This window comes from Capronia coronata (genome assembly GCF_000585585.1).
Source record: "Capronia coronata CBS 617.96 chromosome Unknown acBCG-supercont1.4, whole genome shotgun sequence".
Lineage (NCBI taxonomy): Eukaryota > Fungi > Ascomycota > Eurotiomycetes > Chaetothyriales > Herpotrichiellaceae > Capronia > Capronia coronata.
The window spans coordinates 1,670,888-1,698,573 of NW_006912896.1; the positions used below are offsets into that span (position 1 = coordinate 1,670,888).

Consider the following 27,686-nt stretch of genomic DNA (forward strand, 5'->3'; position numbering starts at 1 on the left):
GCCATCACCACTCCTAAACGGGCTGACCTCGACTGAGGTGTTATCTCGATCCGGTAGACAGAGAGACATGGTTGTGAGACAGGAGACGACGGTGGGCTTCAAAACTGCTGCGAGGCGTGAAGAAGTACGAGCAGATTTTCCAGAACGCAAAAAAACCCCCCGCTGGTCTGCAATCCCGGCCGTGTTGGCAATATCATACACAAGCATCGTACGTAAGGGAGAAGGAAAGGATCGGCTTGACATTTTCAGGTGAGGCAAAATGGCTTCAACCCAATGCTGGAGGCGCATCGTATGGAAAAGCAGCAGTCATTGGGTTGTTATTGGCCTTGTAGATACAGCAGAGGCATGGTTGCAGTCTTCTGGCAGTAGATGGAAAGGAGATCTGGAACATTGGTCGGATGGCGTTCGGAGTCCAGCCTCAGATCCAGGATGATAGCAGTTGTGTTTGCAAAGACGAACATCGTGACCGGATGAGCTGATCTCGAACTCAATACCGTCCAAGTCATGAACTGGTCGTTGACGCAATCCCTCGACGTGTCCCTACTTGGAACTGTGTGAAACCCGCCCTACCCCCTTGCACACGGCTTCGGTTCGCAGGCCTCTGATTTGCAATCTTGTGCATCACGATACTGGAGTCGTAACCATGGCTGGCGGAGCAGCGGAGCATTTGGCTATAAAGCGACAAGGCTGAACATTACCGCTGGGGCCTCGTGCTCCACCGTACCACGCTCCTTGCGCTCTGGGTTTGCTTCGATGATCAGCCGCTTTTCGTAGCAGACCGATAGGCCTTGAGGTTAATATTGCTGTGCTTTCTGTCCATGCTGCATGGTCCCTGTCGACTGAAGCATGTCTCAGCAACATGTTCGGCGTCCTCCTTCTCGTCGATTCTGCGGCGCAAGCTCCTGACACTGGCGATCGAATCCTCCTGCGATGACACATGCGTTGCGATCCTCTCAAAATGCAAAAGCCCCCAGCGTTCGCCCTCCGGAAGAGCCAACCTCCTTTTCAACGAGAAAGTCACGGCCGAAAACACTGGTAAGGGAGGTATTGTCCCTGTCGAAGCACTGAAGAGCCACGACACGCACCTCGCGAAACTGGTCGACAAGTCTCTGTCGTCGCTGCCAGTGGCTTCTGGTGAGACACCCGGGTTCAAGAAACTCTGGTTTCGAGATGGAAGTGTCAGACAAAAGCCAGACTTCATATCCGTGACACGGGGCCCAGGAATGCCAGTGAACCTTGCCGTGGGGCTGAATACTGCCAAAGCTCTTGCTGTGGCATGGCAGGTCCCAATGGTTGGAATCCATCACATGCAGGCACATGCCTTGACACCGAGACTTGTCAATTCGCTGCAGAAACAGGAACGGAGTGTTAAGGATAAAATGAGACCGGACTTTCCATTCCTAACGTTGTTGGTCAGCGGCGGCCATACAATGCTTCTCTACTCGAAAGGGCTGGTGGAGCACGAGATTTTGGCCTCTACCACAGATACTGCGATTGGAGACGAGTTGGACAAGTGTGGCCGCCTCATATTGCCCAAGCAGCTGCAGGAAGGGACACTTGATACTTCTTATGGCAAGTATCTTTCGGCATACGCGTTCAAGAGTGCGGACGATTACGGTTCATGGAGTATACCACGGAGTCGCCATGAAGAGCTGCAAAAGCCCGTGAATAAATACGGCTGGAATCTGGTCACGCCCATGTCCAAAAGCAGAACACCCGCCTTCAGCTTTGCCTCCATTGCCAGCCAGGTCAAAACTGTACTGCATGACCGTGAGAGCCAAGGCAGTAGGACAACCATGGGGGGGGAGGAACGCGTGCTGCTCGCACAAGCAGCCCTGGTAACGGCGTTCGAGCATTTGGGCTCTCGAACGATGCTCGCATTGGAGAAACTCCGCGATCAAGGTGTGCAGATTTCGACCCTGGTAGTGAGCGGTGGTGTCGCTGCCAACGACTTCCTACGTTACTATCTACGACGAATGCTTGATCTACGATCCTTTGGACATGTAGAACTGGTATTTCCGCCCGTAGAGCTCTGCACCGACAATGCGGCTATGATTGCATGGGCGGGAATGGAGATGTTCGAGGCCGGATATCGAACAGACCTTGGATGTACTCCCGTCAGGAAGTGGAGCATGGACAGCGAAAGCGAAGAGGGAGGCATTCTGGGCATCGGAGGATGGATTGTGTCGGATGATCACCCTGTTGCAACATGACCCGGACCTGCAGTGCTAACTCCGACGCATAGAAGATAGAAAGATGCATGATCGTCGTGTGGTTGTATGTGAGCGGATATTGGTGATAGAGCGCTTTTCAGGACAAGGATCCTCAGAGCCATGATCATCTGCACGGATCAAGTGAGCATTGTACGGCGATTGGTTGAGACCAGCAGAGTACGGCCCAGGAGGCTCGTTGCGGACGTATAAAGAGCTACGATTGGTGATGGATAGAAAACCGGGTGCGCTAGAGACTTGTAGAGCGACCACGGCCATGAGTCATCTGCCAGGGGCAACTGTTTGTCGCTGGACTAGTATCCTGTCGCGACTTGTCAATTGATGAGACTCCGTGCAAGATGCATCGTAAGGTAACATGATTGGAGGTCGCCGTCATGGTGTTGAGCTTGTTACAATAACCGTGGTGTGAAGATAGAGGCCGCGTGAACCAATTGACTCTCCAATAGCCTTCCTTGAGGCAGTGCAGAGTCCAAACTCCCGCGGAACCAGTAACCTGTTCCGAAGGTGCTCGAGTAAAAAGACACCTTTGTCGCAACGCTAGACCATCCCCAATGGACTTTTGAGTATGATGCCAGACTGTCTTTTTTTCTCAACCACCATGAGCACGTATCGCATGACGCTCGGAGGGTTTGACAGGGGCGGATAGGATGGACCGATGAATGTGGACAGCTATGGTAGAAACACAGCGGTTGGCGGATAAAGGTGCTGGAGGAAGTTCAGGCGTGCCATGCGGTGTCCCATGTGACGCATGCTCCATGGGAGAACTCGGGAGACAGTTGAATATTGTTGCAACACGGGACCATCTCACAGATACCAATGCCATTCAAACCGTCCCAGCAAGTAGATGTTTCGCAGTCGAGCTTGAAAGAAGAGACTCGGGCTCTGGAGGGACGTATTGATCACAGTGCTTCATGCGATTCAAGTTCCCTGAAATCTGATGATTAGCATTTTGTGGTTGCGGGGACGGCCCAATATTTGAGCCGGACCCACGTGACTAAATATATGCCTGTTCCTTGCAGACGAGGAATAATAGCAGGGATATTTTGGTAAGGCTGATTTGCCATGCACAGGACTCCATCTTGCGTTGTTTCCATCGTATCTCGCATTCTGCAGTTTAGTACAGAGTAGTGGTACCTAGTGGTAAGCACGTCCCAGGGTGGTGCCAGTGCTGTGCGTGGTGAAGATCTGTCATCCACGACTCTCACCACCATACACAAGTATACTCGCCGGGTTTACTGGCCGCCTCTGCTCATAATCAATGTTCAGGTCCTGATCCCCCTCTTGCCATGACCTATTGCATGGCGACATCTTGTAGAGATCCTCCCGCGCTCTCATCGAACTGCGGTTTCGTTCATAACGCCATTCCCGTGCGAGAAGGGTCCGAATCGTCGGCTGGTCGGAGTCTGGAGAGAGGTTACGGCCGATGACCAGGGTGCTCACGACCGAGAATGGGGTGCATCAAGGGTACATAACTCGGCCGACCTCTCGCTGTGCAGTATGCGGTCGTAGTGTAGAAACTGACAGCTCTCCGGCTTCCACTCTTGCAGGCTCCGAGCCGCCCGCGCCACGCTGGAAGTGCAACGAAGGAAAAAGACCCCGTGCAAGAGGTGCCAACGGCGTCCCGCACCCCTGTCCACCGTCGGCTTGGCAAAGTAGGCATCACTCTGTACTAGTATCATCTGCTCCAACTTCAAGTGGCTGTCATCAACCTCGACGACTCACTCACGCCTTCGACTCATTCTACCATCACCATCTCCTTCTCTGCCTCTGCCTTCCGCGATCATAATCCTCTTTCTCTCCCTCAATCAGGTCATTTCGGCCACGGGAGAAAGAGATTGCTGAAGTCTCGCCACGCTGGCCTCAGGTGTATCCTCGCGGTCGACACCCAGTACCTCCCACCTCCATCTCATTCCTCGTCAAGATCATCACGGCCATTCTCGATTCCATTGCACATCTATTCGCGCCATCGAACTGTTGTGCACTTCTCAGTCTCCACGAACCAGCCTATTGTTGCGCCCAACTACCACGGGGATTCCGTTCAACCCCACCGAACACGCCTCACGCTCCCCTCCCTGGTCACGCACCAAACCTCCTCATTTCATCCGGCATAGAGCATTGAATGTGCTCTACGGCAGGGACCAGGACCAATCGAGAGATCCAACAGGCCGTACCGGGTCGAACGGCTGCGAATATAAAACAAAACACGAAAGAACCTCCACAACTGTGAGTACGGTCGACTTCCGGTTTCATACATCTTGAGAGATTGTCGGTGCACGCTCTTCGGTACAAGTGAGTCATAAGCCACTGGGAACTGCACCGAACCAGCCAATAAACCGGGTGCTAAACTCCAGGCTAGCACCTTGCGTGTCATCTGCGTCTTTCCCCGGCTTGTTCGAGAGTTGATATACCAACCATGTCCTCCTTTGCTATGCCACCTCCCCCAAAACCCTTCGCTCATCGTCGCTCTCATCGACTCATCACCACACATCTTCCTCCGTCACCACCCGCTTCACCGGAGTCATCAGCATGCGTTCTTCGTAAGATGTCCCTGTCCAAGGGTGCAACTTTCCACCAGTCATCGTCGCCTGCCACGGCTGACGATCCGGTCCTGAGCATTGCTCACTTGACTCGTCGCTCTCCCACATGCTCCTCGGCGACCCTCACCAGCTGGCTCTCTGAAAAAGAAGACGTCACTCAGTCCATCGTTGACTTCGAGCAAACATTTTCGGGTGCACGTGGGAAGAAGACATCAACTCGACGACGGTCAGCGAAAGCTTTCGAGCACCAGGTCTTCCGGGTGTCTTTACCGTCTGACGAGGGACTTGGTTCATCGATCAGCCCCGCAAGCGACAAAGGCCTAGCCAAGTCCTTTGAGAGAGGCTTGGACTTGTTGTCAAACAAGGATAGTGGATTAGGAACTTCCATCAGTGACCCAGCGGAGAAGGTTGTGGGAAACACCTCTGAAGAAGACGGTCTGGTCAAAGACTTGATTCAAGGTTGGATTGCCCGATGTGTTGTGATGTGTGGAGATGTTAACCATTCGCCCACAGAAGCTGACCAGCTAGACTCAACATCTCGACGCCTCAGGCAAACAAGCAGCTCACCCGCCACCAAATCTCCATCGGCCCTCACTCCCTCTGCCATTACCCAGAGTATTGCTCCGTCTCTGAGGTCTTCCGCACGACATCCGTCACTCAGCTCTTCTGCTCGCAGCAAGATCAAGGATTTCATCATCACTCCTATACTTCGCGAAGATCGATTCGAAGAACTTCATCCTCTTGTCACTGCTTTGGGATCGAAGGCCAACAAGACAATTCGGTGCCTGCGCGATCTCGAGCGCAGCTTCATTTTCCAGCCATTGGTAAGCACAGTCATTTCTCGGCGTTTACCACGTTCTGACATTGCCGATAAGACGCTTGACATCTCAAGAGAGCTGTACCGCGTTTTTGGCGAGTTCACCGTTCAGCTCGTTGTTGATACATATCAACATCTTTCTGAGTCAGATCAACGACGTGCCGCTGATCGCCCTTACGACAACGGCTATTTCCTGGATCTGGTCCAGCAAGTTAATCGACTTGCCTCCCACATTGGGTCCTCATCTCGTGCTCAGCAGGCTGGAACTGTTGAAGACGACGATATGGCTTTCTCCGCCGATGACGAGGTCACCTTGGAGGGTGGCCTAGGTCAAACTGGCAATGAAGCCGAGCTCGTCCGCTGGAAGAATGGAAAAGGTTATTCCCTCCGTACAGGCCTGCCGTACGAGCCGACGCCTGGCATGAAACGACAAAGCAGCGATGCTTTGGACGAAGATGTGGCCAGATCTATGGCCCGGAGGAAGAAGGGGTATATTCCTGAGATCGTGGAGTTGAAGTGCCACGACAAGACCTGCGACAAGACCTTCACCCGCAAATGTGATCTGGCTAAACACGAGAAGACACATTCTCGTCCCTTCAAGTGCCCGCACGCAGATTGCAAGTACCACGAGATGGGTCTCCCGACCGAGAAGGAGCGTGAACGTCATTTCAACGACAAGCATGCGAAAGACCCGCATTTCTACAAGTGCGACTTTTGCGAGTTTCGAACCAAGCGTGAAAGCAACTGCAAGCAACACCAGGAGAAGAAACATGGTTGGCATTACGAGCGTGCCAAGGGCAAGGATAAGGCTGGCTCGGCTGGCTCGGCTGGCTCGACCAAGATGACACCGGCGCAGACCCCTCGAACCCCCAGTATGGATTACTCTTCCAGTCCGGCTGTCTCGACCAGGACCTGGGACGATGCCAGCTCGCTTGGAGGCAGTCTCGCAGGCAGCGTGTCAACCCCGTTCGAGCAGCCAGCGAACACCTTCGACGCCTATCAGCAAGCTCCCGTCACCTATTCAAATCCAATCTTCCCACGAGCGGCTCAATCCATGTCGTCCAACCAGATGGATGACTTTGACTTCAACTCTGCCCCATTCAACCATACTTTTCAGCCAGCTCGGGCCTACATTTCCCCCACCAATACCACTCCCATCACCCCTCATAACATGATGACAACTCCTATCACGCCGGCCTACAGCAACATCACGGAACCGTCTCCCTATAGCAACGCGATGGATATCACCATGGATTGCGATCCCACGACGTGGAACTCGGGATTGCCTACGCCAGGCTCCTTCCTTCAGCCTCATTCGCGTAATCCGTCCATCTCTGACCATTCTCCCATGATTGCTGGTCCATCCAGGCAGCAGTTCGCCGATACTCCTCTTCTGGGACATGATCCGGAATTTCCTTCTGGCGACTTCTCACTTTTCGGTGGTGAAAGCAGCAATGCCTTCTCGAACCCTGCCGCTGCCAGTGCCACTTTATTTCCTGGTGGGCCTGAGGTCTTTGCTACCCTGGATAACGATCCAATGTTCGACGCAGCCTGGACCGACAGCGACTTCATCGACTACGACATGAAGAATTGAAGACACAGATCACATTAGATTGGCAACAACAAATCTCTACAGAATCTCCAACAGCGGCGTTCTCTGATGCGATGTACATTTTTAGCATGCTTTTTGCCCTTGATTTCGATGATTCAATTCACTACTCCACCCGTCTTGAAACACTAAAAAAAACCAAAGACGGAGGTGTTGAGAGCAGCGTGTGGCACGTGTTGTCAATGGTTGCGTCTAATGACGAAGTTATGACATTTTTGTGGCGTCTCAAGGAAGTTCCTTCCAATGGAGACGCGGAGAGGGAAACGGGGACTTTTTCAAGGAAGACGCCTAGGACATGGTCCAGTGGACAGGGGATTTACCACGTTGCGGCTACTCTACTTTTACCACTCTTATCTTTTATCAGAGGGCTACGGGCTACAACAGTATGATGGATGGAATCGAACTAGGATTGGGGCATGGGTACAGCCATGAGTTGAAATCATCATCTCTCCAAATCATCATCTTTGACTGCCACATTGGCTTTATCTGCTCCATTTTCTCTATCTTGCTGCTGTCATCGTTGAACCTTCGTATATTCCACTCCCCCTAGGGCAACACTCTCTGAGCGCAGAAGATGCAGACGTGCTGTATATTAGATTCCTCGGGACTCCACACGCGCCATATGACATTCATCGACAGTCCCCTTGCTTCGATCTTGTTCTCTGTTCTCTGCTCTTGGTCTGAGAACACAACGCATTCTCTCCTGTTACGTTCCCACCAACTTTTTGTGCAGTATTTTTTCACCGTGATTAAGGATAAAGGAGTCAGGTCATACTTCGTATTCATTTCCCTTTTAGCTGCCATCACGCTATCTATTGCCAACAGTAGACAATCAGCAAACAGAATTCAGAACGTGAGGGCATGGATTGATGAGTTTCATGCGCGGTTCCATGAGAGGACGTGGACCGCACTCTTCTCTTCGGCAGATCTGGCTCAGCCCGTGCCACTGGCTTTCCTAGCCGCAGCAGCAAGCTCGGTCTCCACACGCCTGCTGAGGTCCTCGTACCATTGCACCCCTTTGAAGCCATGGTCTTCTTTTCGAACGTGCCATCCTTCAAGTCGCAATTTGTCGATCCTCTCGTTGCTTGCTTGGGCTCGAGGCTCGTTTTCACCCGTGATCTTGACTCCTGAGTCTGGACTGGAAGTTGCGTCGATGTCTTGTAGAGGACGACATTTCCGCTTCGGAGTGTTGGCGAGATGTTCAAAGGACCAGAAACTCGCGAATCTAGTCTTGCACAGCGCTTTCGTCGCAGTACGTTCGACCTGAGCTTTATGGACGCGACTTATTTCTTTGTCCAAGTAGATCATGTGGTTGCGCAGTTGCATGCGGAAATCTGCGAGAGACGCGTTGTACTCGGACAGATCAGGTGAGGAGAGATAGGCTTCGAGATTCCCGTTGACAGGATTGGGAGTGAATGCGTCGCGAATCGCTCTGAAACGTGGCGTCACGGGCGACTCAGTTACTGTCCCGGCATTTCGGTGGACCGTTGGTGAGAGTGTTTGCGTGGGAGACGGTGACAGAGGCAAGCATCCTTCATACTGCGCAATGAGAGTATCCACCGCAGTCTTGCGCAGGACTTGCACGATGCGCGAGCCGCGGACCTCGAAATTGGACTGATGGCCAAACGGCAGAGGAGGGAGTGGGCGATGCGTGACGTCTGGGACCGATTCGGTGATGCGCGCTTGCTTCGATTTTCGACTGAACAAGGGTGATGGAACGAGATCGTCAGCTAGTTGATGCTCCAGACTCATGCTTTGGCTCAGTCGTGACTTGTGTGGCGCGGGGGTAGTTGGGACTCTGAGATGGTCAGATTCGAGACTTTTCAGTGCTCCCTGCGCTCTAGGCGTTGTCGGGTCATATTTTTTGCTCGACGACGACGACGGTGTGCTTGAATCGAGAACAGTGTATGGCTCTGATATCATGCTGTCCGTCGAGTAGATACTGCAGGCGGAGGCAGACTCTACCAGTCCAGACGCGAGTATCTTTGACGGCGTATCCTGGATCCCTGCGTTCACATGGTGCAAGGCTGGTGCTGCGAACACCGAAGCAAGGGGAGAATGTGCATTTTGCTCGTATTTGCCCGCCTCGGTAGATACGTAGGGAAGAGGGAGACTCTTCAAGGCCAGATTGTAACTTTCTTTAGCAAAATCGAGGAATCGAAGCTTGTTGCTCGAGTAGTCATGAGCTATCAGGCCCAGAGATTCGTAAGATATCGCGTGGTAGAAGCAGAGGAACACCTCATGCACGGGATGTATCTGCTCACTTGTCAGAATATGAGACTTTGCCCAGCCCGGAGCATACAAATGGAAATGTTGCCATACCCCTGGTCTCTGCAGTTGTTCGCACAGAGCAATACACTGTTTGTAACGGCGCTCGAGGTACAGACTTTGCAACTTGACAAACTCGTCTCTGTAGGCTGAGATGCGACGGTCCGGTCCATGCGCATACTGAATATGTGCTGGAGTCTGCGCCATGGTGACCGCTTGTCTCAGGGACTCGAGTTCTGGGGCAAATATGACGAGAAAACTTGCTGTTGGAGGAGCCGCGAGATCGCGTTGACCTGGTGAAAAGCTGTCGCAGCTTCTTTAGCGAGAGACGAAGGTCTTCGGCACCATCGGACCATTGCAGACAGAAACACCCAGTGTTGACCTTCATAAAATCATATTGGTGGGCTCCTGGTGGCCTCCATGGCCCAACCGAGATGTTATTGCTGGAGCGCTCCCCAGGACGATCGCAGCAACACAGAGCCCAGGCGTCTGTCAATACTCTTTCATACCATGTTTCGTTTCGTTGACACACACCTGTACAACACAAGTTGGGAACCAGGGCGAGTCTACATGTCCGTTCGTTTCCAGGAATCGTGCAAGGAAACACATTCAACTGGACTCAAATGCTAGTGATATAAGTCCTTCCTCTACCATGTCTTCAATCTGCCCTGTTGTCCATTCAGTGCCCTTCCCCGGTGCGTTGGCAGCGGCTGCTGACAGGATATCGCTCCCAGTCTGCAAGGCCTGGGAGACGGCAGCTCGGACGTGAGAGATCACCTTCTGCTCATCATCTTGATACAATTTGGAAGCATTCCGGTAGAAAACATCTGCATTCTTGAGTAGCTGAGCGGCATTGGCGATGGCTGGCTGGTAGAATGCAGGTGGATGGCTCAATCTATGTTGCAGAAGCGAGCAGTTTCCACGGATGAAATGAGTTTCTGCAATGTCGTCCGGGACAGGTCCAGAGATCTTGGATGCCTTGGCCATATTGGCGATTGCTGCAGACAACGCGTTCCACCTCTGAGATGCTTCAGAGGCGGCAATGGAAGCACCACCGTCGGCGAGTGCGCTGTTGAATGCGATCAGACTATTGGCATTAGCCAGTAGGCCAGCGTAATTTCTTTCCAGGTCCAAGTCTGGCACCCGAAAGGCTTCATCTCTTTCACGCTTGTACGTGCTGGAATCGATTGCTCCCAATCTGTAACCTGCTTCGAGTAGACCACTGGAGAAGTTGGCCTTGACCAGTGCAATTTCTTGCAGCTTTTCGGTCTCTGCATCCTGGAGGAGGATTGGGAGCTTGGTTTGGACCAATTTGGAGGAGAATTCCTCAATCCATCCAAGGGTGGAAGTAGGAGCTGCCGCTGGCGACGAGCTCAAGATGCTGCACAGAGTCGTGAGGGTCCCAAGTTCTGCGAGAATGGTGTCGATGAGAGTGTCTTTTGTTACTGGCTCCACGATCGCAAACCACTGGTCCTCAGTGCCGGTTGCTGGAGAGGCATCACTATCCTGAGCCGGGTGAGCGGTGGATTCACTAGCACCTGACTCTGCGGTCTCAGTCTCCAATTGGGCTGCCGCTTCTCGTTGTTCTTGGAGTGATTGCTCCAGCCTGAGCTCTTGCAGAGCTAGACACCGATCCTGAAGCTCCAAGGCTTCTTCTAGTGGCTGCAATGCGTCCTGATCGGGGCGGTCTGCATCTTTTGCATATGCTTCAGCAATGGCTGTCAGAACTTGAGCCGTGTTGAAAAGCGTATCTGGATTGTCCTGGTCAAGACTCAGGGCATATCGGTGGGCCTCTAGCGCCTGCTGCAACACCTCCAGAAGGGGCGCATTCAGTTGTCTGACAAGAACGGGATGAGTGGCAATCTCCAGTAAGACTCTCGCTCTAGGAGGGTTGTCAGCATCCTGTAGATGGCAGAAAAGTAGTACACCGTCAAGAAGAGACCAACTTATTATATGCAAGATCGAGACTGTTGGGAAACTTCCTCAATCCTTGGTCATAGACATCGATGGCCTTGGAGAAGAACCGCATCGACTTGACCGCATCGCCAGCCCTCCATTTTCCAGCTGCTTCCTCGTGGTCGACTCCCGCTGGCCAAGAGTGAGCATCTCAGTTCAATGATGTGATGGGATCTCTCAATACGGACCTGCCAGATAATCATCGGCAGTCTCTAGGATCTGCAGTTCACCCTGTTACCTCCTAGTGCACACCCTCTGACTGATTTTCTCACCTGCTCGCTCCTCTTCTTCGCTTTGGAATGTTTCAGGAAGGCTTTCGGCTTAGACATGTTCGACGCCGAGGGGAAGGAAGTAAGCGGCTACCCAGTTATGGCGAGCCTCGTTCTGAAGATACACAATGCCGACTAAATGCCGACAAAAGCGGCGAGATGTTCGAGGAGTGAGTGTTCACCGTCAGATGGAGATAGGGAGCGGAAGAATAACGAAATCGTTCGCAAGGAAATGGTGCGGACGACGCATTGACGCTGGAGGGTGCCAGGGGCGCCTTTACGATACAGGCGAGTGGGTTTGGAAAATTTCCACTCGCAGGACAAGGGCGCAGTCACAGTCTGTGCTTTGACCAGGGAAGCTCACAGCTGCCCTAAGGACCCCTCTGGATTGCGCTCCCTATCCCCAGGCTTCAGGCTTCGTAGGCGCTTCTTAGGCACCAAATTCCCCGACCCCGAGAGGACTTGGTCGCAAGTGCGCGCACTGTCTCTGTAGAGCATATCTTTGTGATACTAGTATTTTATACCATCCGGCTGCGAAGCTCTCGAGTGCCCTTAGGCTCGTTGCATCAACACAGAATGCGACCAGCGTCCTCTGACATCTTGACCGGCCAACTCACATCCAGCAGTTGAGGCGTGGCCCAGCATCGCAACCGAGTCTTTCTCGTACCTACCTAGCAAAGCCCACTGCACGACTGCTGTACCCGTGTACCCACGCCATCCCCCAAAGCGCTGAACCCCGCCAGTGGACCCAACCTCGGGCAGGACTTGAACTCATCTCATGACCGTGCCGCCCATCGTCGACCTCGAATTTTGTCGTCTCTCCTCCCTTCGTCCTCCGACAGGGCTGCCGTCCGTAGAATCAGTGTCCGCCATCTACCTCGACCATCGCGATCAATCCCCTCCAAACGCACCATCGGGCTGGCTCTAAACAGCTATACCACCGGGCGCCACTAAAGAGATGGACCTGTTCTGATAGTCGTGTCTCCCTCAATCCTCTCCCGCAGCCCACCTGCGGGCACTACCCATTTCCTTTCTCGCCAAAAGAATGAACCAAGAGCACGAACAAAATGTGGTTTGGCCTCAGGACATCCAACAAGATGATTCCTTGGTCGCCGGGGTTGGCAACGATGACTTTACAAAGTTCCTCGACCTCGACAATGACTTTCAACATTTCTCCGCCATGGACAATGGGCATTCCGGCCTTGATACGCCGATGGGCCGCCTGGGCTTTGGGAACAGTGCCGCCGACCTGACGTTCACCGAGTCGGAGCAGATGCACATGAATATGGCCATGAGTACCACTGCGCTGGCCTATCAGGACCCGGCAGCTGCAGACCAGACATACGGGCAGTATTCGGACTACCAACAGATGCAGATGGCAGGACACTATCATGTTCCCCCAACTCCCGTGAGCGCGGAGATGCAAGCGGCGAAGTATGCGCCTCACATGGGTAATAACGGGCAGTTACTCTTCGACCACCAGCAGGTACGTACGCAGCGGGAGGAGGCTTGCAGTGATTTTAATTCTTCCAGATGTCCTTCACTCCGCTGGTATCTCCGGCGCAAACACCTTTGGACGGCGTCTTCTCCATGGCCGATTATGGACTGGCCGATGATTTCTTCAGCCCTTTGACTTCGCCTGCTATTGAGGCACAGGCTGCGTTTAGCTCCACTGGCACCACTGCTTCGCCAATTGACCTTGGACCCGACGCCGGCGCATTATCTCAGCCGGCGATTGCAGGGGCAAAGCGACCCCGTCGTAAGGGCAATGGTACGGCTCGCACGCCTGCGCGAGGCGTCAGACAGTCCCCAGCGCTGAAAGCTCAGCCTCGTCGCAGGCATCCGTCGTTAAGCTCACTGCGTCTAGACAAAATGGGTAATCTGCCGCCGCATAACTCTCAGGAAGCGAGTCTGCATGTCTCGGCCCCAAACAGTGCGGTCATCCGTCCAAGTGATGACTCGATTTCGCCTGAATCCTTATCCGAAGTCGGCATGGGACCTCCTCCTGTGCCTCTGTCTGGGAGTTCTCCCCAGCCCAGGATGACTCCTCAGGACACTGCGACCAACAATCCTGTCACGCCAGCTACGCTGATGAGTATGCCAAGCAATCCATCCATGCCAGGGAACCAAGTGGAACAACATGGATCGGCTGAAGCTGTAAATGAGCCTATGGAGGATATCATGTTACCCGATGCGGCTGCTCCAGTGGGACCACCAGTTCTGACGGCGATTGATACCATCAAGACGGGCGAAGACAGCGAGAGCACGCCGACGCTGTCGGCCAAGTCAGCGAAGTTAAGCGCCGCGAGCACACCCAGAGGTGCAGTGGCTAGGGGAAATCTCGAGGAGACATTTGCAAAACCGGGTATACCGGATTTCCGGGGAGGAAGCCGTGCCAATAAGAAAAGACAGAGCACGTCGTCCGCGACAATATCTCCTGCTTTACGGCCTAAGATCTCGCCCAGCATCAACCCCCTGGCCCCAGCGACAGGTAAGTGTCGATTGAATCATCCTTCACGTCGAAGACAGCTGACCAGAGCAGGTCCGACGCTAGCACATCTATCCCCAGAGACGAGCGCGTTATACCTAGCCTCCAAGTCGAATTACCAAAATATCCTCGAAGGCACACACCTGCCTGGCGTTTCTTATCCGGAGACCTTGGCAGAGAACCTCACATCGAAACGAACGTCGCACAAGCTTGCCGAACAAGGGCGGCGGAACAGGATCAACGTTGCACTGAAGGAGATCGAGGCGCTTCTGCCATCGGCCATTCTGGCTGGTCAAGCCAAGAAAGATGGAGCAAACAGTCAGGAAAATGAAGAGGGAGAAAGCAAGCCAACAGCGTCCGGCCCAGGAGCAAGCAAAGCCAGCACGGTGGAAATGGCCATTGTCTACATCAAGAGTCTGCAGACTGAATTGAAGGAAACCAAGAGCCAACTAGAGGTCGCGGAGAAGAAACTTGCCGAAGGAGGAGGAAGCAGTGGAGGAAGTCAGACGTCGGATGGGTGAACATGAAGATGTTTCCAGCTTTGGCAGATCTACACAGTAATGGTTGGATGCGATACCATACCATACCAAAACCAAAGCCGACAATACAATCAAGATAGATTGGATGTTGTGATGCCTCTAGAAGTTACTTCTAAGACTATACTCTGTACTCTATACTTATCTGGTTACTTCCAATCCTCACGGTGCCTGTAATATATGGGCAGTGAGACATGGTGAAACCGATAAGGCTGAATGAAGGATTCTAGCAGATACTGGCGAACTCTATCTAATCCAAACACGTGCAAACGCCTCCATGCAGGGTTTAGCAGTGGGGTGGGCCAGTGAAGATAAGGCTCTGTCTGACAGGCTCTTAAGTTAGTGACAGGTGGAAGAATCATGGTGAAGATTAAATATTAGCCTGTCAGACAAACATTCTTTCCTGCACTAGCCAGAACCCAATAGAACCGGCGCTTGGCAACTCCGCATTGGCCGAAGGTAGCGCAGCCTTTCCATCGCAGTTTCCAACAGGTTCCATGACCTCCAGCTCCAGATTGCGCTAAGTTTTTTGGACAGGCTACATAAACAGTTCCAGCCTCTCTCCCTCTTCCCCTTCAGACACTACAGACACGAATTGAATATTTGCTGTTCATCTTGCACTTTAGACATTACCCTTCAACCTGTAGGTCAACCCTGCTGCACTCAGCTCCCTCTCCCCTGGTGATTGCTGCCTGAATCGGAGCGCCTGTCGTATGTTTGATACAGCCTGACTAACTATTCATCTCTCACAGACCTAATCTCTCCTACACAACCGCAACCATGGCCACCGAAACGTTCGAGTTTCAGGCTGAGATCTCTCAACTCCTTTCCCTCATCATCAACACCGTCTACTCCAACAAAGAGATCTTTCTGCGGGAACTGATCTCAAACGCCTCCGATGCGTTGGACAAGATTCGATATGAGGCTCTGTCCGACCCAAGCAAATTGGACTCTGGCAAAGACCTCCGAATCGACATCATCCCAGACAAAGAGAACAAGACACTCACCATCCGGGATACCGGTATTGGCATGACCAAAGCTGTAAGTGGACACTACGGTCAAATGTGGTATGCATGTTGCTAACTCTTACCCCAGGATCTAGTCAACAACCTCGGTACCATTGCCCGATCCGGTACCAAGCAGTTCATGGAAGCATTGACTGCTGGCGCTGATATCTCCATGATTGGTCAATTCGGTGTCGGTTTCTACTCCGCCTACTTGGTCGCCGACAAGGTCACCGTTGTCTCCAAACACAATGATGATGAACAATACGTCTGGGAGTCGAGTGCAGGCGGCACCTTCGTTATCAAGCAAGATACAGAGGGTGAGCCGCTAGGTCGCGGAACCAAGCTGATTCTCCACCTCAAGGAGGAGCAGCTCGACTACCTGAACGAGTCCAAGATCAAGGAAGTCGTCAAGAAGCACTCTGAGTTCATCTCCTACCCTATCTACCTCCACGTGACGAAGGAGACCGAGAAGGAGGTCCCCGACGAGGACGCTGAAGAGGTCGAGGAAGACGAGGAGAAGAAGACCAAGGTCGAAGAAGCCGACGAGGACGAAGACAAGGAGAAGAAGAAGAAGACCAAGAAGATCAAGGAGATCAAGGAGGAAGAGGAAGAGCTCAACAAAACGAAGCCGATCTGGACTCGCAACCCATCCGAGATCACCCAGGAAGAGTACGCGGCCTTCTACAAGTCCCTCTCCAACGATTGGGAGGACCACCTCGCCGTCAAGCACTTCTCGGTTGAAGGTCAGCTTGAATTCCGCGCCATCCTCTTCGTCCCCAAGCGTGCTCCATTCGACCTCTTCGAGACCAAGAAGACCAAGAACAACATCAAGCTCTACGTCCGACGTGTCTTCATCACCGATGATGCTACCGACTTGATTCCTGAGTGGCTCGGCTTCGTCAAGGGTGTCGTCGATTCGGAAGATCTTCCTCTCAACTTGTCTCGTGAGACCCTTCAACAGAACAAGATCATGAAGGTGATCAAGAAGAACATTGTCAAGAAGTGTCTCGAGCTCTTCAACGAGATCGCCGAGGACCGTGAGCTCTTCGACAAGTTCTACTCGGCCTTCAGCAAGAACATCAAGCTTGGTATCCACGAAGATGCTCAGAACCGCCAGGCGCTGGCGAAGCTGCTCCGTTTCAACTCGACCAAGTCGGGTGATGACGCCACCTCCCTGACGGACTATATCACCCGCATGCCGGAGCACCAGAAGCAGATCTACTACATCACCGGCGAGTCTCTCAAGGCTGTCCAGAAGTCTCCCTTCCTTGATGCCCTCAAGGAGAAGAACTTCGAAGTCTTGTTCTTGGTTGACCCCATCGATGAGTACGCCATGACCCAACTCAAGGAGTTCGACGGTAAGAAGCTGGTCGACATCACCAAGGACTTTGAGCTCGAAGAGACCGAGGAGGAAAAGAAGGAGCGTGAGCAGGAAGAGAAAGAGTTCGAGGGCCTCGCCAAGAGCCTCAAGAACATCTTGGGCGACAAGGTCGAGAAAGTCGTTGTCTCTCACAAGCTCACCGGCTCTCCATGCGCCATCCGTACCGGTCAGTTCGGTTGGTCGGCCAACATGGAGCGTATCATGAAGGCCCAGGCCCTCCGTGACACGTCCATGTCTTCGTACATGTCCTCGAAGAAGACCTTCGAAATCTCTCCCAAGTCTCCTATCATCCGTGAGTTGAAGAAGAAGGTCGAGACTGACGGCGAGAACGACCGCACCGTCAAGTCCATCACCCAGCTGCTCTTCGAGACCTCTCTGTTGGTGTCTGGCTTCACCATTGAAGAGCCTGCCAGCTTTGCTGAACGCATCCACAAGCTTGTCTCGCTCGGTTTGAACATTGACGAGGAAGCAGAAGCCACCGAGGAGAAGCCGGCTGAGGCTGAAGAAGCTCCGGCCGCCGAGGCTTCCGGTGAGACTGCCATGGAGGAGGTCGACTAAACGTCTACACTCATTGATGCTCCTCTGACGGGCACCTATTGAGCTTGATCATTGTATCATCGTTTCTCGGCGTCTGGTGTCAACGATGGGTTTACTTCCTTCAGCGATTCCCCACATTGAATCCATGGTTTGGAACAAGGATGGAATGAATGGACAGGCAAAAGTGGACGGGACATGGATTGGAGATGTAGCGTCAGTAGTCCGAGCTACTCTCAGTCTCCAACATCCCTTACTTAGTTAGCTGTTATGCATGGTTCAACAAAGAGATTCCACCATACTCACTTACGTCTGTTATAACCCTAGGATGTTTCTCGTCTTGTTCGTTCTATGTTGGTCTGACTGTTTCTCTGATAATGACCCTATGTGTCTGCATCTTCACCTGGTTGACCTCGTGCCAGTAGTATACTGTACGAATACTTTCGCATTAGGCGGTAGCTGACAGTTCTGTTGATTTAGAGTGACTGTTCCGCAGGAGTGATGCCAAGGGGTGGAATATGCCCCCCAGCAAATTCTCCGAAACACGCGTGGGGACTCGTTTGAATGCCGAATGGAACATGCTGTCCACTACCTGGATATTACTACTTGATACCTACACAAGACACAGCACTATCATTTGAACTCAAAGCTCTCCTGCATTAAGCATGTCGCACTCACTGGGTGTGACAAAGGTGCACATATTATAGCATTTCATGAGACCCGGGTTCATATTGGGTTACAGCAGCCGGCGGAATCGCGCAGGCTGCGTGCGCACTTGACAACCGGCCGCGGCGGCGAAGAAGAAGCCTCAGCCCATCAACATGCCAGTCAAATCGAGGTTTACACGGCTCGATGCCTTCACCAAGACGGTCGAGGATGCCCGAATCCGAACCACGTCGGGCGGGATTGTCACGATCGCGTCCATCCTCATCATCTTCTACCTGATCCTCGCCGAATGGACGGACTACCGAAGGATAGTGGTGCAGCCGGAGTTGGTGGTGGACAAAGGACGAGGTCAGTACCGTTAAAAACTACATGTGTCCCAGAGAGGCGACTGCTTTTTTCTCGAAGCTGACAATGGTTTATTTCAATAGGCGAGAAGATGGAAATCCACCTCAACATCACCTTCCCCCGAATCCCTTGCGAACTGCTCACGCTCGACGTTATGGACGTGTCCGGCGAACAACAGACGGGCGTGGTGCACGGCGTCAACAAAGTACGACTGACTTCGCCCGCTGAAGGCTCGCGAATTATCGACACCCAAGCGCTGCAACTACACCAGCAAGACTCGGCGTCGCATCTGGACCCCGACTACTGCGGTTCGTGCTACTCAGCACCGGCGCCCCCGACCGCCCAGAAGCCGGGATGCTGCAACACATGCGACGAGGTGCGCGAAGCATACGCCACCAACAGCTGGGCGTTCGGACGCGGCGAGGGCGTCGAGCAATGCGAGCGCGAAGGGTACGGGGAGCGGCTCGACGAACAGCGCTCGGAGGGCTGTCGCATCGAAGGCGTGCTCCGCGTCAACAAGGTCGTGGGCAACTTCCACATCGCCCCCGGCCGCAGTTTCAGCAACGGCAACATGCACGTGCACGATCTGAACAATTACTTCGACACCCCGGTTGAAGGAGGCCACACCTTCACCCATGAAATCCATTCCCTGCGCTTTGGACCGCAGCTGTCCGACGACAAGGCCACAGACACGAAGTGGAGCGACCACCATCATTCGAACCCGCTGGACGGCCATCGCCAGGAGACAGACGAGCCGGGCTACAACTTCATGTACTTCATCAAAGTCGTCTCCACGTCCTACTTGCCCCTCGGCTGGGACGAGGATCAATCCGTCACCAAGCATTCCAGTCTCAGCGATCTCATCCCGCTGGGCATGCATGGTAAGGGGGCTGGCAGCCACGGCTCCATCGAGACGCATCAGTACTCGGTCACGTCGCATAAGAGGTCGCTGGGTGGTGGCACGGATGCCGCCGAGGGCCACAAGGAAAGGCTGCATGCCCACGGCGGCATTCCTGGCGTCTTCTTCTCTTACGATATTAGTCCCATGAAGGTCATCAATCGCGAGGTCCGCCCAAAGTCCTTTGCTAACTTCCTGACGGGCGTCTGTGCCAGTATTGGTGGGACTTTGACTGTTGCCGCGGCTATTGATCGTGGACTATACGAGGGGAGCACTAGGCTTAAAAAAGCTCACCAGGGTTGATGGGCAGAAAGCATTTCTGTAACTGGAAAGACTAAAATACCAAAAAGGCCATAACTGCGATGACGAGTGTTTTAGATTTCTCTCCTTTTTTGTTTTCTGGAAGCGTTGAGTAGCTGCTTGATATTCAAAGGAAGACGAATAAAACTGTCTAGACATGCTCGAAATCTGCCTAATAACTTCTGGCGTGGCCAACCTTGCACGTGGGTACGTATGTAGACTGTGATGGGCAGATTCTGTTTTCGTATGGGTACGGAAGATGCTCGAGCTGAATGCCAATGCTCCGCCTCCATGTCGAAACTGAACCTACTGTATACAGTGCTCTGAGATGGGAGGTCAGAGACTCTTCGTTCGTAAGCCTTCCGTAGATATGTGCCTAGGATCTTGACGAATGTTAGTCTCCGTTGACATAATCGTAGAAAAGCCCGAACGAACGAACAGCAATGCAGAAAAGAGAGAGAGATCCAAGAGTCCAGGCGACAGCAGGACTTTGGTGGTGTGTATAGTAATAATATCAGAAGAACCAGTTCTAAGCATCGACGCCAGGGACCACACTCTGAAAGAAACAGCAGCCGTAAAGAGCAAAAGGCATTTGACGATGCCTACTCGTTTGGACCGTCTGTTCTTCAAAGGCGGCAAATCTTTTTCCCCTAGCATCCTTTTCCGGCTCTTCCTAATGCCATATGGTTTCTTTGTTCATCATAATAGGGTTTGAAATGGGGGTTGAGGGCATGGGTGTATGGGACAGACTGGGGTGGGTTTGCTTACTTGTTGTAAGGACTCTGAGAGCTGTATTTTTGGGTGTGAGTAGGTATCCTTGAATGTAAGTAGAGCCATACTTGATTATCTCAATTAACCTTGAATTGGTCACAGCGCACACGTAGAGATTGTAATGTTAGTCATCCCGTAGCAAGCCCTTCTGCTGGTCGCGGAGACCTGATGAGATCAGTACAGAGTCGGATGTTGCTAGGAGCTCTGTGAATGAGGATCCTCAGGTGCGAGGGTGAGATAGAAAAGGACGATCTGTGACTGTGAGGCAAATCAAGGCCTGCGGTGGATCTTTGCTTTGTCAAAGTTGGAAACACCGAAGCTCAAGAAGCTGAGATTGTACAGAACATATGAGAAGGTCAGTATAAAACCGTCGTCTCAAAATTCTGAATCAGTGTCAGTGAAAGGAAAATATCCAGAGGAAGGTCTGCCGAGAATAGTGATCTAACTGCATTTGGCGATACAACAACCAAATCCTGCGCTGCGGCCTTTAGATTTATGTAGTTGGAGGACAGATTTGCAGAGGGATGTGCTCAGAATGGCACCGGACATTCGGTAAGGGTAGTGCAAAGTAATATAATTCATTGATAGAAGAGATATCAGGATTGTGATGACAGTCTACCCAGAGCATATACGTTTGTGCCCAGATAGGGGTTGACTATAGGCTAGTAGCTGATGCTATAGCGGCGCAGTTTATTACTGTGCGCGGAGTTAACGTCGAGTCCTCAGTAGTCGTGATAATGTTGATATGTCTGATCTGGCATCACCACATTCAATTCAACAGATCAACAATCAAACGTTCCCTGTACAGCCGACCATCGCTTGTCTAGTCCGAGCATCCAACCTCTAAGGTCATGAAGTTTTGTCCTTCTGTCCGTGGTGGCCCTTCTAATCCCAAACTCTCGTCAACCATTCCACATGCCTCCCAATGGCATACATCAAGAAACCAATCTGCTCGACTCAGGTAAGTCGTCTTTGTTGACTGAACTAAATTTCTTCTGACAGCGAGCAGACAATTATGACCCGATAGAACACCTCGATCAGATATTCTCTCACCCTTCCACCTTGTCGTCAGTCGGCCAGACCTACGAGATCCTGCAGGGCTACCAAGATGACTTGGACGATGAGATAGAAGGTTTAGAAGATGACCAGATTCGGTCAAACGCAGAATGCTTGGGACGGATGGAGGCTGCGAAAGCAGAACTGGCGGACCTGTTCCAGCGCATCGAACATGTCCGGGAGCGTGCCTTACAAACAGAGCGCAATATCACCGAGATGACGGCGGATATCAAGCAGTTGGACAATACAAAGAAAAATCTGACATTGTCCATGACGGCACTAAAGAGGCTGCAGATGTTAACCACTGCCTACGAACAACTGCGCGCCCTGAGCAAGACACGGCAATACCGAGAATGTGCACAGCTCCTCCAGGCGGTGATCCAACTTATGGCGCATTTCAAGTCATATCGCTCGATTGACCAGATTGCGACGCTGAGTAGGAATGTGGCAGAATTGCAAAGGGAACTGCTCGAACAGGTCTGTGAAGATTTCGAGATCAGCTTCACCAAGGAAGAGGTGGCGCAAAAGAGAGGGTTGCTGCACGAGGCGTGCATGGTTGTGGATGCTCTTGGTGATGCAGCCCGGTCGAGACTGATCACTTGGTACTGCAACACCCAGCTGAGGCAATACCGGAACATCTTCAAGGGAGACCAGGAAGCCGGCTCTCTCGACAACATCGACCGACGATACGCATGGTTCAAGAAGACTCTGAAGGTATACGACGAGGAGCATGCGGCCATCTTCCCTTCGCATTGGCGGGTGAACGAGGTCTTAGCAAACGTGTTTGCCGAAGGGACGAGGGACGACTTCAAAGGCATCTTGTCCAGGACCACTCGTAACGGGCAGACGATTGATGTCAGGCTTCTGCTGTCGTGCCTTCAGCAGACATTGGATTTTGAACACAGTCTGGAAAGGAGGTTCAATCAGACATCCAGAGCATCTTTTGACACGACCATCTCTGCTAGCGATGTTCCAGTTTTCGGCCAACCTATATCGAGTGCTTTCGAGCCCTATCTGAGTTTATGGGTCGAAGCCCAGGACAGGGAACTTGCGAGGCTGATACCACAGTACAAGCAAAGGCCGACGAGGCTCGCAGACGAAGAGTTTTCTTCGCAGCAAGTGATCGCATCCTCGACCGAGTTGTTCAATTTCTACCGTCATTCATTGGCGCAATGTGCAAAGCTATCAACCGGACAACCCCTACTGGAGCTGTCTCGAGTGTTTGGTCGATATCTGGATCAATATGCCCAGCAGGTCCTACTGTTTCATATCTCCGAGAAGCCATCAGGCGGCACCCCCTCGCGGATCCCGACCGTCGAAGATGTGATCCTGGTCCTCAACACCGCCGACTACTGTTTCAACACATGCAATTCTCTTGAAGAGAAGATCAAGAGCCGCATCGATGAAAACTTGAAGGACAATGTTGATTTGCAAAGTCAAGCGGACGCCTTCATGGGGATAGCGAGTGCTGCTGTGCGAGGGCTGGTCAGGCGGGTGGAGGTCGACCTTGAACCCAGCTGGCGGGAAATGCGGAACACTGCCTGGTCAAAGATCGAGAGCTGTGAGAACCAAAGCTCCTACATCACAGGTCTGGAGCACCGCATCAAAGAAAGATCGAGCGAAATCCTGGGTATGCTTCATAAGCAACAGTATGCGCGGGCCTTTGCCGATAATCTGGTGGAACTGCTCGCCTCGACCTACATTTCCAACATTGCACAATGCAGGCCCATCTCAGAGGGCGGCGCCGAACAGATGCTGCTGGACACGCATGAGATCAGGAACACCTTGAGTCACATACTACCAGGCACGCCTCCGCCACTGTTCCTGAAGCGAGTCACGACTGCATTCGGCAAAGTTGAGCCGCTATTGAAGACTCTCCAAGTCAGACCGTCTCCGCCAGAAGCGCTGGTGCAGGCCTATCTGATCCATATTGCTGATCTATCCGAGGTCAATTTCCGCAAGATCCTCGAGCTCAAGGGCATCCGCAACAAAGCGGAACAGAACCATTTAGTGGAATTGTTCCAAATGCACAAGTTCAGCCCCCGGTATAAGGATTCGCTGGTGGAACGGTCGCCGCTCCTCACGTCCCTGAACCTCTCGGGCACGGTCTCAGTGAGTAGTGCTGCATCGTCAACACCAGCTGGAGCTTTGCACAATCTTTCGGCTCTGGGCAATTCGGCGGCAGCATCATTGAGTACGGCGAACTTACCTGCCAACATGAAGTTTGATGCTTCTGGTCTGGGCAATGCCATCATCGATCGGTTCAGCAGCCCGAGTCTCGGAGGCGCGGCAACACCCAGGGAAGGCGCATTTAGTCCGCCTCCTGTTGCAGGTCCTGGCCCGGGCAGCAGCAATTTGGCGCCTGCTGACGGCACATCGGCGGGAGGCGAAGCCGGGGCCAAGCTGAATGAAAACCTGAAGAATCTGGGGAAATTCTTCAAACGAGACCTGGGCGGGTTTGGAGGCATCGGTCGCTTTGGCAGCAAGACCTCCGGCCCCGCGACGCCTGAGGAGAAAGTCAACGGCCGGTAGGATGTCCTGAGTGTAGTCAGGTATCTTAGTAGACATATACATGTACAGCGATGGACTTTTGATTGTGAGTCACCTAATTATGCTCGTCGATTAGTAGCTGCAGCATTTGTTGGGCACTCAACCATAGGAGACTTGCAGTGTGGGGTCTACCTTTTCACTTGATTTGGCGTAGAGTTCTCTATTCTATATAAGCGCTTGTATTGTTCCTCGAAAGGGAAGTCCAGAACCTGGTCAAGTTAATGAATAACGAACCCTATTTACAACAAGACACGGTACAATGTCGCCATGGGGTTCGTGTCTTGCCACATGAGACTGTGATTTGGCTTCGGAGCACCCTGGAGAGAAACGATAGTACTGATGGACACCACTCATGGACACCACCGATGGCCACTGTACCGTCCAGGTCGCCGTCAACATTATTAGTATTTGGCGTTCATTCTGATTGTGATCTCCGCCATAATTATTAGTATTGATATCCATTCTTACCGCGGTCGCCATCAGATTATTAGTCCTGCCTGTTTGTTATTGTCGTGGTCGCCATCATACCACTCGGCATTGTCTGTTCATTGTCATCATGGTCGGCGCCGACGTCTCGTCGTAGTCACTAGTCTATTCGAGGTCGCCGTCAGAACCATCATCTACACTTACTAGTAAGTAGAGTTGTTGAGACAGGGTCGCCTGCACTTCAAATAGAGACTATTGAACAATGAACCATTGGATGCGGACAATACCGTTGAATGCCATTGTATCCATCGAACTCATTTGAACGCGTTGAGCCTCGTTTTCCAGGCTGAAGCTCAAAGAAGGTTGGCGGCAACGCGGGTAGACCGTGCACTTTGCCGTATTAGGACTAGTGGCTGCCAGATCACGTGGCGTACCGGATTCCGCCCCTGCGAACTTTCTTCCTCTTTCATCAGATTCAAGTTCCCGACTTCTCGGTTCTCTGGATGCCTGATTGACTGTGCGTATCAAGACAAGACGAGCTGAATATCTACCTCCTCCTCCTCCTCCCCGTTTCCTTTGTCTCATTCTTCTCTCCTCCCTCATACAATCTCTTTACACTCACTCAGATCTGCTTCAGCAACGCCTCAGTGCAAAAAATCTACTACGCCTCAGTGCGGATCTGAATCTTCAAAGCCTCTGTGCAAATCAATCAACCAATCTTACCATCTTCAAGCCTCTGTGCAAATCACTCACTCACTCAATCACACATTCATACCATTCTCAAGCCTCAGTGCAAATCTCACACTCTTCGAACCTCTGTGCAAGTCCCTACAAGCCTCTGTGAATTCATAAGCCCCTGTACGGATCCCACAAAGGTACAATCTTCATATCACGAACACCACGGTCTTCATCCTACAAGCCTCAGTGCAAATCCTACAAGTTCAAGCCTCGGTGCAAATCAAATCAATCAATCAGCCTCAAGCCTCAGTGCAAATCATCCAAGTTCAAGCCTCGTGCAAGTCTCTACAAGCCTCTGTGTATCATCATAAGCCCCTGTACGGATCCCACAAGGTCGCAGCTTTCACAAACACACAACTTGAACCTACAAGTCTCGGCAGATCACACATTCTCAAGTCTCGGCAGGTCACACAATCTCAAGCCTCAGCAGATCACACATTCTCAAGCCTCCGCACTGATCAATTCGGAAACATTCATCCAACTCAAATCAATTTCCCTTGCAACCTTTCAATTATCACAATGGCTTTCGCAAGACAAACCCAGTCTGGAAACACCTTCCAGCTCGCCATCAAAGGATGGACAACAAGCAAACTGTCAGCCACCAAAGACCAAGGCCTCGATTCCCTGCTCGGCTTTTTGGAAAAGAAGTCCGGCCGCAAAATCCTCTCTTCTCGCATGGCCGGTCGCACAGTCCTACTCATCACTATCAACGAACACGACAAAGATCGGTTCTATCATTTGAACGGTTTCACGTGGGCGGGAGCAACCCTTGTGGTTGAAGACTCGAGACCTCCACGAAGCCAACAAGTCCAATCTCAAAACCAATCCCTCGACGCACGAATCTCTCAGCCAGCAAGAAATGGCTTTGGCTTTCAAAATGGCGCATCGTCGCATCCACCATCCGGACCGCGGGGCCAACAATTTGGTCACCAAAATCGATCCCTTCAAAACACGCCACGAGACTCTCGTCGCAACAGCAACAATCCTCTGACTCTGGAAGTCGAAAACATCATCATCTCAGTCATCCGAAAACGCTATCACGCTGGTGATAGACATCTCATCCTAAACGCCCTCGTGGCCGATCCCGAGCTCTTGACCTCCGGTCTCTCCGATCAAGACGCATCCAAAGTTTACAAAGCCATTTTCGCTCTCTGCGAAACCAAGATCTGGGAAACCGAACCCAAACGAACAGAAGCTGTCGTCAGCGTCAGTCTTCGAGACAATGCAATCAAGACAGTCCAAGACATCATCTCTCTTGCCAGTGTTTTCCCACACATCCACAATCTCGACCTAGCAAACAACAACCTGGAAGACCTGGGTGCCCTCAAGTTCTGGAAGAACCAGTTCCGCGAACTCGAACATCTCATTCTCACGGGCAACCCTGTGGCTTCCAAACCTGACACTCTCCAAACACTCATCAAATGGTACCCAAATTTGAAAATGTACAACAACGAGCCTATCACGGCTCAACTTCAATCTCAACTTCAATCTCAACTTCAATCTCAACCTCAACCACAACCACAACCTCAGCCAATGGGAGCAATGGCGGCACCTGCGCCAGTGCATCCCGAAATCCCACCAGGGTCAACGTTCGGAGTCGCCCAACCAGACAAGCCCGCGGAGGTACTCCTCCGCGAACAAATGGGCCTCCAATTCAGCTTCGAGACAGGCCTCAAGCTGCAATGGGTGGAAACCTGCCTGGCAGCCAACAACTGGGACTATGGGTTGGCAATGGCCAACTTCGCCCAGTTAAAAGCTGCGGGACAGATCCCGCCGGACGCGTTCCTCGTGGCGGTCTAGTGGACCCCCGAGTGCTCCGCGCCGGCGGAGATCGAAATGGTCATGTAGGGGGGAGAAGGGGGAAGGAAGGGGGGGGCCAGAGGGCCGGTTGGTTCACTTTACCTAAATTGTTTTTGTTTTTGAGCATGGCGTTTGGGGGAAAACTATCATCATCATTGTTATCAGATTGGAAATCGGGAGCCCCTTGAGGGCATCCTCGGGTTGGTTAGATGTTATTCTTCGCTCTACGGAGCACGGTGGTGGCCCTCGAAGGCGAAATGAAAAGTTATTCTTAGTCCTCATCTGGTGTCTTCTTCCATTAGACATTTCGCTCCATCGTCGTTGTGTAGATATGAGAGTTCCTCCCTGCCTAAACTCTTTCTGACACGCTTGCATCGGGCTTGGGCAGGTGAGTCCTAGTCAAGGATGCATCGCCAATGGGAGAGTGCAGGCACATCCTGAGACGAGTGCAACCAGGCACCGGGCCTGACAAAACAGATCTTTGAAACACACCAAACCATTCA

The 27,686-nt window shown here is 52.3% G+C and overlaps 9 protein-coding genes across 9 annotated transcripts; 7 read left to right on the top strand and 2 right to left on the bottom strand.

Annotated features, from left to right (window-relative positions):
* Positions 1-818: 818 nt before the first annotated feature.
* On the top strand, positions 819-2,213 carry A1O1_05159 (uncharacterized protein; the record flags this gene model as incomplete). The annotated part of the gene is made up of 1 exon (XM_007726045.1): positions 819-2,213. The coding sequence occupies one exon, from the start codon at positions 819-821 to the stop codon at positions 2,211-2,213; it is 1,395 nt and encodes a 464-aa protein (XP_007724235.1).
* Positions 2,214-4,644: 2,431 nt separating this feature from the next.
* Positions 4,645-7,179, top strand: A1O1_05160 (uncharacterized protein; the record flags this gene model as incomplete). Its single annotated transcript, XM_007726046.1, has 3 exons — positions 4,645-5,227; positions 5,282-5,592; positions 5,644-7,179. The coding sequence occupies 3 exons, from the start codon at positions 4,645-4,647 to the stop codon at positions 7,177-7,179; spliced, it is 2,430 nt and encodes an 809-aa protein (XP_007724236.1).
* Positions 7,180-8,127: 948 nt separating this feature from the next.
* Positions 8,128-9,669, bottom strand: A1O1_05161 (uncharacterized protein; the record flags this gene model as incomplete). The annotated part of the gene is made up of 1 exon (XM_007726047.1): positions 8,128-9,669. One exon carries the CDS (start codon positions 9,667-9,669, stop codon positions 8,128-8,130), a length of 1,542 nt encoding a protein of 513 aa, XP_007724237.1.
* Positions 9,670-10,071: 402 nt separating this feature from the next.
* Positions 10,072-11,747, bottom strand: A1O1_05162 (uncharacterized protein; the record flags this gene model as incomplete). Its single annotated transcript, XM_007726048.1, has 4 exons — positions 10,072-11,344; positions 11,409-11,550; positions 11,607-11,649; positions 11,691-11,747. 4 exons carry the CDS (start codon positions 11,745-11,747, stop codon positions 10,072-10,074), a joined length of 1,515 nt encoding a protein of 504 aa, XP_007724238.1.
* Positions 11,748-12,732: 985 nt separating this feature from the next.
* A1O1_05163 (uncharacterized protein) lies at positions 12,733-14,696 on the top strand (the record flags this gene model as incomplete). Its single annotated transcript, XM_007726049.1, has 3 exons — positions 12,733-13,173; positions 13,221-14,178; positions 14,230-14,696. The coding sequence occupies 3 exons, from the start codon at positions 12,733-12,735 to the stop codon at positions 14,694-14,696; spliced, it is 1,866 nt and encodes a 621-aa protein (XP_007724239.1).
* Positions 14,697-15,491: 795 nt separating this feature from the next.
* On the top strand, positions 15,492-17,657 carry A1O1_05164 (molecular chaperone HtpG; the record flags this gene model as incomplete). Its single annotated transcript, XM_007726050.1, has 2 exons — positions 15,492-15,752; positions 15,807-17,657. 2 exons carry the CDS (start codon positions 15,492-15,494, stop codon positions 17,655-17,657), a joined length of 2,112 nt encoding a protein of 703 aa, XP_007724240.1.
* Positions 17,658-18,454: 797 nt separating this feature from the next.
* On the top strand, positions 18,455-19,845 carry A1O1_05165 (uncharacterized protein; the record flags this gene model as incomplete). Its single annotated transcript, XM_007726051.1, has 2 exons — positions 18,455-18,647; positions 18,728-19,845. The coding sequence occupies 2 exons, from the start codon at positions 18,455-18,457 to the stop codon at positions 19,843-19,845; spliced, it is 1,311 nt and encodes a 436-aa protein (XP_007724241.1).
* A 1,683-nt stretch (positions 19,846-21,528) lies between these two features.
* Positions 21,529-24,201, top strand: A1O1_05166 (uncharacterized protein; the record flags this gene model as incomplete). The annotated part of the gene is made up of 2 exons (XM_007726052.1): positions 21,529-21,574; positions 21,623-24,201. 2 exons carry the CDS (start codon positions 21,529-21,531, stop codon positions 24,199-24,201), a joined length of 2,625 nt encoding a protein of 874 aa, XP_007724242.1.
* A 1,701-nt stretch (positions 24,202-25,902) lies between these two features.
* On the top strand, positions 25,903-27,183 carry A1O1_05167 (uncharacterized protein; the record flags this gene model as incomplete). Its single annotated transcript, XM_007726053.1, has 1 exon — positions 25,903-27,183. The coding sequence occupies one exon, from the start codon at positions 25,903-25,905 to the stop codon at positions 27,181-27,183; it is 1,281 nt and encodes a 426-aa protein (XP_007724243.1).
* Positions 27,184-27,686: the final 503 nt, after the last annotated feature.